General features: G+C 36.8%; 2 protein-coding genes across 2 annotated transcripts in view; one reads left to right on the forward strand and one right to left on the reverse strand.

Annotated features, from left to right (window-relative positions):
• ptp4a1 (protein tyrosine phosphatase 4A1) overlaps nucleotides 1-3,789 on the reverse strand; it is a 10,362-nt gene extending 6,573 nt beyond the window's left edge. The window contains exon 1 of the mRNA XM_016288086.1: nucleotides 3,636-3,789. The gene's annotated coding sequence lies outside the window, so the exon portion shown is untranslated. The remainder of the gene's footprint in view (nucleotides 1-3,635) is intronic.
• A 2,196-nt stretch (nucleotides 3,790-5,985) lies between these two features.
• LOC107597143 (lengsin-like) lies at nucleotides 5,986-9,514 on the forward strand. Its single transcript, XM_016288087.1, has 4 exons — nucleotides 5,986-6,174; nucleotides 6,370-7,000; nucleotides 7,089-7,255; nucleotides 8,143-9,514. The coding sequence occupies exons 1-4, from the start codon at nucleotides 6,145-6,147 to the stop codon at nucleotides 9,328-9,330; spliced, it is 2,016 nt and encodes a 671-aa protein (XP_016143573.1). The 5' UTR covers nucleotides 5,986-6,144; the 3' UTR covers nucleotides 9,331-9,514.
• Nucleotides 9,515-10,336: the final 822 nt, after the last annotated feature.

Below are 10,336 nucleotides of genomic sequence, written 5' to 3' on the forward strand. Positions count from 1 at the left end.
AAACCTATATCCAAATTTTTATAGTTTTGAGAGCATGATTACAAAAAAGGTCTCATCATTACAAGCCACATCCCAAACACTTCAACATAAGCAGCCTAGTTTGAGCAGTGTATGCTTTAAAAATTTTACTCTCTCCCATTACCAAACTTCGTCATAATAAAGCCTTACAAAAAAAAAAAGATATACATACATAACGCAAATAAGTCACTGGAGATCATTACATGTGTAAAGAATCAAAATGCATGCGCCATGGATCAATAAAACGGAATAGCCTCTGTACAATAATGAAATGATTTTAATTACTAAACCATATTGTTGATAAAATAAAAGTGGTGGTTATTATTAATAATGCATCAATGATTTAGAAAAAGTAACAAATGAATACCACTGTTTTAAATAGCAGCATTGCTGTTTGAGCTGCGTGCGCTGTAGCTGAAGAGCTGAATGAACACCGGTAAACTCAAGCGCTTGTTATAGCGGGTTAATTAGGCTATATGAGAATCAGATATTTATAGAACATAAATATAATATTACAATTTATATATGCACAAAAAGGCGTAAATGGACAAGTTATCTTGAACTAAGTTATGCGCTAGTCAGATGTGTAACTCGTGGATGCACTCTTGCGTAGCTTTTGATAACTTTTGTAGCTTGAATAAAGATTAATATGTATAGTTTATGCATATATAATATAGTTTGTGAAAATTGTTTTAAAATCACTTAAATGTTTAAGAAAGCCTATTAAATGTAAAAAAAAAAAAGCCTATTAAATGTTAAAAATAATGGCTTTCAATTATACTGTAATGTTGAATGGCTATAATTAATAGGGAAAATTGAGGGAAAATGCACCAGCAGGACAAATTAAAAACATTGTAAATATGTTTAGTCATTGTAGTAGTAATAACAGACAAAAAGAGTTTCAAGGCCGGTAAAATAAAACTTTTGGGCCGGTAAATTTGATCATGTCACCGGCCATTGGCAGGTGTGGCAAAAAGTTAGTTTTACGCCCTGTATATATAACTACAAAAACAAAACAAAAATCACAGACATGGAAAATATTAGGGGTGGGAAATCACCAGAAGCCTCACGATACGATATTATCACAATACTTGTGTCACGATACAATATTATTGCAATTTTAAATATATTGCGATATATTGCAATTTATTACCTTTTTCCAACTTCAAATTATGTCCCCAAAGGAAAACTTTGACAACATCTGTTTTAACTAAAAAGAAACATTTCTCAGTTTGTTTAGCTCACTTCAGTTTTATTGTTGAAGTGCAAAATGGGATTGTCAAGCACACCAACACTTTCATGAAAACCTGTCATAAATGTTGTATGCACCTGGCAAACTCAACTATTTGTATTACAGTCTAATCTAGTCCACCTTAATTCAATCTAAACAGGTATTACATCTAGGGATGCAGCGAAATGAAAATTCGGGGCCGAAACAGAAACCGAAAACTTCTGGATGCACTTGGCTGAAAACTGAAACTGCTTTGTAATGATTATTTATTATTTTATTAAATAATATAAAGTAATTTTGTAAGACTTTTTAAATTTAACTAAATTTTAATGAAACTGAATTTGAAAAAACACAAGCCAATAAAATAACCACACTTTTACTGAAAGTAACACAATAAAACTGGACAGAATTTATATTAATATTGGTAACACTTTAAAGACGGGGCATCTTCAATTTCAGTTTCAGCCAAACTCATGTTGCCCGACTAATGTTCAGTTTAAGCGATTTCTGCAAGTGCGAGGAAAGCACACGCGACGCTGTTGCAGAGTAGGTCACATCGGCAGCTCAACCAATAGTATTAGACTGCCATCATATCGTAAAAGTATCGCCACCAGTCTACGATACATATCGTAACATTTTTGCATCGCGAAATATCGTACTGCGATATATCGTTACACCCCTAATTACAAGTAACGCGAGTTACATAATCAGATTACTTTTTTCAAGTAACTAGTAAAGTAACGCATTACTTTTTAATTTACAAGAGAATATGAGTTACTTTTTCAAATAAGTAACGCAAGTTACTTTTTAAACGAATTTATTGACAGCTCTCCTGTCCACATGCTGAGAGAAATCAGAAGATGTTACTGTAGTTCTAAAATAAATATGAATATGCATTAATCTCACTCACAAAAAAACAAACAAAAAAAACAACACAGATTCAGTATTTCTCAAAATGAATAAAAATAATGCAACTCAAAATATGACGCAAACCTGCAATAATGAAATGTTAAACAACACAAATATCCTTTATGTATTTAATCCCATTCTATTAAGCAATGTCTTTGCTTCTGACCTTCGGTGATCCAGTTCAACCGTACTAACAAGCACAAATTACTCTAGACAGACATTTGTGTCTTATTTTATTTCTTCTGCATTCTACTGTACGGACGTAAATGTACTTTCCCTTCAGCCTGAGGTTTATTCATTTCACTTTTGGTGTGAAAAGGCTTTTATATTTGCCAAAAATTTAACTTTTTTATTTTAAAAACAAACAAGCGAGCCCTGTCCGGATTTAAAAAGTAACGCAAAAGTAACGTAACGCATTACTTTCCATAAAAAGTAACTAAGTACCGTAATTAGTTACTTTATGGAGTAACGCAATATTGTAATGCATTACTTTTAAAAGTAACTTTCCCCAACACTGCCTATAGGCTAAAATCCTGAATCAGAGTATTCATAATAGCATGAAAAGCAACCATATCGTCCTCAAACACATGACTCAGAGGTGATGTGGGTCATTGTTTCAGAGGAAACACTAGGTTTCTGGGAAGGCTGAAGTCTTCATGTCTCAGTCTCAGCAGCTCTTCGGGATTACCACATGCTAAGCCTCTTTAGCAAATCACTTTAAAAAGACGCAACAAACCACATCTAGTAGTAACTTTAATCTACATGTAAATCAAATGAGAGGCACAGATGGTTGGTTGAGTTATTTTTCAGCGTGACTTTATGGAAATCAATTGCAAAGGCCCCAAATGAGGCCAATAAAATGACCTGTTTCTCGAATAAAATGTGTATTTGGTCACAGTTTTAAAGGTGGTGAAATATTTGAATTCTACAACCGATGTAAAGTTTTATACTGAACAAAACCAGAGATGTTAACATCAGGAAATGCTAATTGATCAGGACTGACACAAAGACTTCCGCTAGGCTAATATTAGGAATGGGCCAAAAACTCACAGATTACATTCGTGTTCAACAAAAACGCAACACAAACTCTCATTCTAGATACTTAATTTGATTCCCTTTTTAATTTAATTGATTAAAGTGAAATAAAAGAGCGAAATGTCGTGCCCAGTTCTTACTGATGTAAGTTAGCTGCGAGGCTAACTTAAGCTAACACCGTCACCAAGCGATTATTTCAACGACATTATAGCTTTAAAATCCCATCTTTATAAACACACACACACACACACTTTTACAGTTTTGTAGATGGTTACAACAAAATAAAACAGAAATATTAATGTATACCTAAACTGTGGTCGACAACAAAACCTGTTTTGCTCCGGTGCTAATTAAGTTAGCTCGCAGATTGAGACTAACGTTAAATACCACAAAAATAAACCCTGAATTCGCTTCAAAACAAAGGTTGAGAGGTTTCACTTACTGGAATATGCTTACTCATTGAAGATTGTAGCTTAATCATAAAGCCGCTCCGGAGAATAAGTGTTGTGGTGTTTGACCATACAGCGCTGCCGTGTGTGTGACGGAGTCTCCGGTAACCGGTTACAGCTGGACTCCAGAAACCGCACCCTACAGCACGAGCACATACTACAGCCGTACTCACTTAAAGGGGTCATATGATGCGATTTCAAGTTTTCCTTTCTCTTTGGAGTGTTACAAGCTGATTATGCATAGATAAGATCCCTGAAGTTGCAAAGACTAAAGTCTCAAAACCAAAGAGATACTCTTTATCAAAGTTAAGACTCTGCCACGCCCCCCTAAAACGGCTCGTTCTAACACGCCCCCACATATCTACCTCACTATGTGGAAATATTAGCATAATGCCGCCCAAATGTGCACGCAAAGAAAGAAGGTGTGGTTTCAGTAACTGCAGTTAGTGTTGAAGCAGCATGTCAGGGAGACGCTGTGTGTTTCTAGGCGAAAGCAAAAGCACTTTATTTGACCTTCCGAAAGTAGATGCATTTAGGAATCTTTAAGATTACTTACAACAGAACAGCAATGCATTTTATGGACGACCGTTTCGTGAACCTAGGAGAGGAGGTCATTCTGACTTTGCTATGACAATCTGGTGCTTCTGAATCAGCTACTGTTTTGTTATTAGTTTAAGTATTTGCTATTGACTGTTCAAATGCGGAGCTTTGCGCATCGTGTGTGTGTGTGTGTGTGAAAAATTGATTATAGGTTTTTCATTATATTCATATTCTAAACACATCCTATAAGTTTTATAACAGTAATACTTAAACAAGTATTTAATAAAATATTACAAAATGTAAAGTTCATTTGAATTAAATTCATATTCTAAACATCCTACAGTTTAAATATAATAATAATATGAAATAATGTTTTTTATTAAAAAGTTAATTAAATAAAACATTACAAAATAAAGTTGATCATGTTTAATTATATTCGTATTTGAAATTTCCTATACATTTTATAAAGTTATTATTGTTGTTTTAACAATAATACTTTTACTCAAAATGTTATTAAATAAAACATAAAAAATGCAAGTATGTATTTAATTATATTCATATTTCATATTCACATTCTGTTATTTTAAATATTATTAATACTACTACTACTACTACATCTAATATTAATAATAATAATTGTGTAAAAAGTAGTGCTATCAAACCATTAATCGCAATTAATCGCAATCCAAAATAAGTTGTTTACATAATATATGTGTGTTTACTGTGTATATTTATTATGTATATATAAATACACACACATACAATAGGCCTATATTTTTTTTTTTAATATTTACATGTATATACATTTATATATTTATATTCTAATAATTTATATTATATATAGATATATTTAATATATAAACATAACATATTTTTCTTATATATATATATATATATATATATATATATATATATATATATGCATGTGTTTGTATTTATATATACATATATACATAACACACATAGATTTTATGTAAACAAAAACGTTTATTTTGGATGCGATTTATCGCGATTAATTGTTTGACAGCACTAATATATTGCCTCCCTTCGGCCCATTGACTTACAACAGAGACCCCTTAGCGTGTGGTGGGTTTAGTGGGGGGTAATTGAGAATGAATGGGGGAAAATCAGGTGTGAGGAGGCAATGCCTCCATCACGCTATAATTGGATATGATCGGTTATGATTGGATGTGATTGGTTCATGTGATAAATATATATGCATGTGTTTGTATTTATATATACATAATAAATGTACACAGTATACACACATATATTATGTAAAAAAAAATTCTATTTTGGATGCAATTAATCATGATTAATCGTTTGACAGCACTAGTAAGTGTTCTGTTTAATGCTAGTAATATTAACAATGCCTCAATTTTAAGAGTAGACCAATCTACAACTGATTTAGCATAAACACAAAGATCCAGGTGCGATAGGACGTTTACAGCTTAGTGCTCACAAAATACAACATTAACAGCTAAATATTTCTGTCTTGTCTTCATGTTGACAATAAGGTCATCTTTGTTGTATAACAAACATTTAAAAATCTTGTGTGTGTGTGTGTCAGAAATACATTTTTTTGTATACACATCTTTGTATGCCTTTTATTTGTTTAATATGCTTGCCAACAACAGTGCATGTCACTATGTGTTAATATATGTTTCCATTCAAAGCAATGGCTTTGGTATTCTGTTAAATAACCTTTTAGTTAAACAACCGCATCTTTCTAGAGATTTGATGAATAATGTGTCGTGGGCTGTTGAAAACAGCTGATGTGCAGAAGCTCACAATGGATGAGTGGGACTGAACAGACTGGACGCTTCATGCATTTGGTTGGGGTGAAAGGGAGCAGATTGCTTTGTTTCGGTCTCTGTTAGTCAGTTGTGTGAGCCACTTTGATTGGGCCAGATGGTTATGAATTTCCAAACATTCACATAAAAAAAAAAAACCCTGAGCATTATGCAGGAATCAGAGGAATCCAGAGATATGGTAAATCAAAAAATTGAAATTATTTATTTTTTATTATTACTTTTTTTTGTTAATTTTTTTCATCAAATGCAATTTGTACAGTTGATTCAAACTATTTGTATATTGCCATTTGGATGAATCGGGTACTCTATGATTTTATGTTATTGCATTGTGAGTTATTTTCAGTCTGAAAGCCATCAATTTCATCTTCTACAGGAAAAAATTCCAGACCAGGTGGATGGAGGAAATATGAGTGCAGGAAAGAAGAGTGTGGATTCCAGAGCGAAGCGTCTTTCCTCCTTTGACTGGGACAGAAAAGGGACGTCTGTTCCCTTAGTGCCATCAAACGTACCAATTCCAGGCCCTAAAAACGACCCCATCCTTATTTCCATCGGCCCTCCACATCGTTGTCCCTCTGTTTCCAGTGAGTCCCAGTACCAGGGTCTCTCAAGACAAGATGACTACGCCAACAGGCATGGATGGAGAAGGGAGAACGTGCAATATTACCCATCAACTGGTGAGGGTGGCATCCCCAAACAAACCTTGGACGAACTGAAAAGCGTGTTGCGTGAGAGCTCCCTACTCAGTTCAGAAGGGCAAGATGGAGGAAGGAGCTACCCTCCGGGTCAAAGAGTGGACTGTAAGCCAGACCAGATGCCATCTAAGAGTTTCAGCACCTTCAAGCCCCTTTCAGAAGACAGGAGAGGATCCAGACTCAGAGAAGGAAGTTCTAGATGGGATTCTGGCGGTTCTTCGATGACCGATGGACCTCCAGGCAGGTCTTCTGGTATGAGTTCACCCACTGCTGAGACGTCCCATTGGGAAGAAGCTGGCACATCACACTCAGGTCAGAAAGATGATTTACGGTTGTCTCAATCTAACACATTTACCTTAACTCGCTCATCTATCTGTCTATTATTTCATATTCCCAACAGACAATGAGAGATCACAAGCACTCTCTTTTGCATCTCAAAGCTTCATTTCTGACGTTGAGCACATAATACAGCAAATCGCCCGGGAAAACATAAGCTTTGTTCGCTTTGAGGCCACTGATCTTCATGGCGTGTCCCGATCCAAGACAGTTCCAGCTCGATTCTTTCACGTAAATGTTTTGAAATGCCTCTTATTGATTCTATGTAGTCAATACATAGTAATGGTACAATTTTATGCTGCTGTATGCAATGTTTTGGAATCCAACATAACTTAAAAATGATTATTTATTTATTGTTTTGCAATAAAAAAAAGATATATTTATTGGAAAGCAACTCTGCATTAGGAATCAAGACTAGTCTTCATTCATTATATCTCGAATATAAGTGTATTTTGTGCACTACCATATTTTTGTACTGTTTTAGTCAACCAAGTCTCATGAGAAAACATATTTCAATTTTGTATAAATTTGTACAGTGTTATTAGTACAAAAAATTATGATTTCTAACATCAGCAGATCGTACAAAAACATACCAATGAGGTTGTACAAATTCGTTCAAATTAGCCAGCAATTCAGCAATACGTAGGAATCGCCATGAGATTGTGTTGGTTTTAGTTTATACTAAAAACAAAAACATGCCAGTGCACTATGACAATATTCTGCGTTCCAGTTCATTTTTTTCATGCCCTTCACTCACTAACTTCCCTCCATCTCGTTTACTGGGATGTACGTCATTGATTGCGTTGCGCGAGTGCCCACTACTAGCAGAACCTTTGCAATGGGCTCAATTGGAACGTCCTAAGCCCTTGATCACTTTGAATCCACCATCCAACGCGATCTGCTATGATGTTATAATCGTGTTTCGGGTTTATACCGGAAAAATGTGTGTGTGTGATTGATGGCATAGTTAACGGTTGGTTTAAGTTAGCAAGACAACTAACATTGCTTATGGCAGCTGTAATGTTAGTAATACATTTGACTGTTTAGTGTAAAGTCGAGTCTTTTTGAAAATAGTGGTAAAAAGTACTCAGCAACATAACTCATTATTGACATCACAGGAAAAAGCAGTATATGGCATCCCCATGCCTAGAAGCTACCTGGAGTTAACCCTAAGCCCTAAAGTCAACGAAGTTGATCATCCGAGCGCAGCCAACTTCAGCAGTGATGTCCTCCTGGTCGCAGATCTCTCCACGTTCCAAATCCTTCCCTGGGCAGACCAGACCGCTCGTCTTATCTGTGACCCCTGCACGATCACCGGTGTGCCACTGCGAACATCACCCCGCCTCATAGCCAAGCAGATGCTCGGCCAACTCCAGAGCATGGGATTCTCTATCCACTCGTCCTTCACGTATGAATGCTGCATCTTAGGGGCCCCTGAACGAGTGGGACCTAAAGCTGTGTTCTTCCCTGCCACCACACTGTTGAGCAACTACGATCTACCCTTCCTGCAGCAGCTAGTCAGAGGGATGTACTACATGGGAGTTGACGTGGAGAGCTTCTCATCTGCAAACGGACCAGGACAGATGGAGATTTGCTTCAAACCAAGGTTTGGAATCGACGCCGCCGACAGCGCCTTCACCTTCCGCACAGGAATCAAAGAGATGGCCAGGAAGTTCAACTACATCGCCACCTTTTTCACAGACGACAACATCCACAATTCCGGCTTACTCTCCCACAGCCTTTGGGATGCCAGCGGCAGAAGAAGCCTTTTCCACTCGGGCAACTTGGAACTTTCGGAGATCGGCAGAAAGTGGCTCTCAGGTCTTCTCCAGCACTCAGCCGCTCTGAGCTGCCTCTTGGCTCCAGGGATCGGCTGTCAAAACCAGCTTTCCAAAGGCAAGAAAAATTCCAAGAACCATCTTTACGCCACATGCGGCTGCAACGACAACAGCTGCGCCTTCAATGTGAAATTTCACGGTGGACGCGAGACTCACATTGATAACAAGCTGGGGTCAGCGATGGCCAATCCTTACATTGTGTTGGCGGCCACGATAGCAGCAGGACTGGATGGTATTAGACGTAATCTGAATGCCGAACAGCTTCTAAGCAAAGCTCCAGGTCAGCAGAAACAGTTCCCGATCCCTGTTAAATTGGACGATGCTTTAGTGGCTCTGGCAGAGGACAGTGTGATTTGTAGTGCGCTGGGAGAGCCCTTTGTGCAGTATTTTATTGCCATGAAGTGTGTAGAGATTGAGACGCAAGAGCTGGATGCTGACAAGAACAAGGGACTTGAGTATTTTATCTAACATCTGAATTTGCTGAATTATTTTTTGTGTATTTGAATCCAAGGAAATACATTTTATGTCCCTTTGATTTGGTATTAAACAAAGAACTTTGTATTAAGAGAAATAATACCTTCCTTGCAAACAAGATTTCAAAATAAAACCACACAGCTGATTGATATCTGCTGCAGACTGTCTGACTGATTTCATTTACAGCATTAAAGGCACAATATGTAACGTTTTTTTAATTAAAATATCTAAAAACCACTAGAACGGTGTTATATATTTTGCTGACTTGTGTACTTGCACTATCCCAAATGTTTCGAAGAATGTTTAAATCCAGAGAAATAAGCAATTTTAACTAGTGTCACGGAGCGTGTCCATAGTGTCATTGTGTCGCCTGCCAATGACGTCATAACCCCTCGATTTCCGGTTTTGTTTTGTAGAAAACATGGAAAAACACCAAAGACGCTTTAAAATGTTGTGATTGTTTCAAATGTATCTAGTGTGATAAAACAGCACTGCTTTACCCCACATACGCACGACCGGAAGGAGCGGAAGCGGTCGATTGTGGCATAATAAAAGCTCTGCTGCTTTCGAGCCGTGTGTCACGCTCGTTCAGCGGCCTCGCTTCGCTTCGACGGCTTTCAGCCTCACCCTGCTTCATTCTACTACGTTAATAAATCATTAGCTCATCCATGAACATGATTTCTGCCCGAGTCCCGTCGGATTGCATCGGCTGTGGGGATTTAGAGTTTAGCTCCAACTTGCCCAAACACAGTTGCACAATTGGAAGTTTCTAGTAATTTGAATAACCTGGATTAGCTGGTAAACTCTACTTTAGCTAAACAGGATAGCGACTCTCCAGGAGCAGCATTGGACATGTGTTTTATTTAAACCTGTAAGTACATGAACTTTAGAAGTTTGATTACTAAAACAACTCTTTTTTTCAAATATAAACAAGTTTATGTCAAGTTTTTACAAAATGGAATTAACAGACCTAGATTGTAGTTTAGCTTCGTCCAGCAGG

This window comes from Sinocyclocheilus grahami, unplaced genomic scaffold (genome assembly GCF_001515645.1).
Source record: "Sinocyclocheilus grahami isolate Dianchi unplaced genomic scaffold, SAMN03320097.WGS_v1.1 scaffold229.1, whole genome shotgun sequence".
NCBI classification, from domain to species: domain Eukaryota; kingdom Metazoa; phylum Chordata; class Actinopteri; order Cypriniformes; family Cyprinidae; genus Sinocyclocheilus; species Sinocyclocheilus grahami.

Bases quoted from the DNA above. Each gene is read 5' to 3' on its own strand.
- LOC107597143 (XM_016288087.1), top strand. From the start codon at position 6,145: ATGCAGGAATCAGAGGAATCCAGAGATATG. The intron at 6,175-6,369 runs GTAAATCAAAAA...CATCTTCTACAG, and splicing joins CAGAGGAATCCAGAGATATG to GAAAAAATTCCAGACCAGGT. The intron at 7,001-7,088 runs GTCAGAAAGATG...TATTCCCAACAG, and splicing joins AGCTGGCACATCACACTCAG to ACAATGAGAGATCACAAGCA.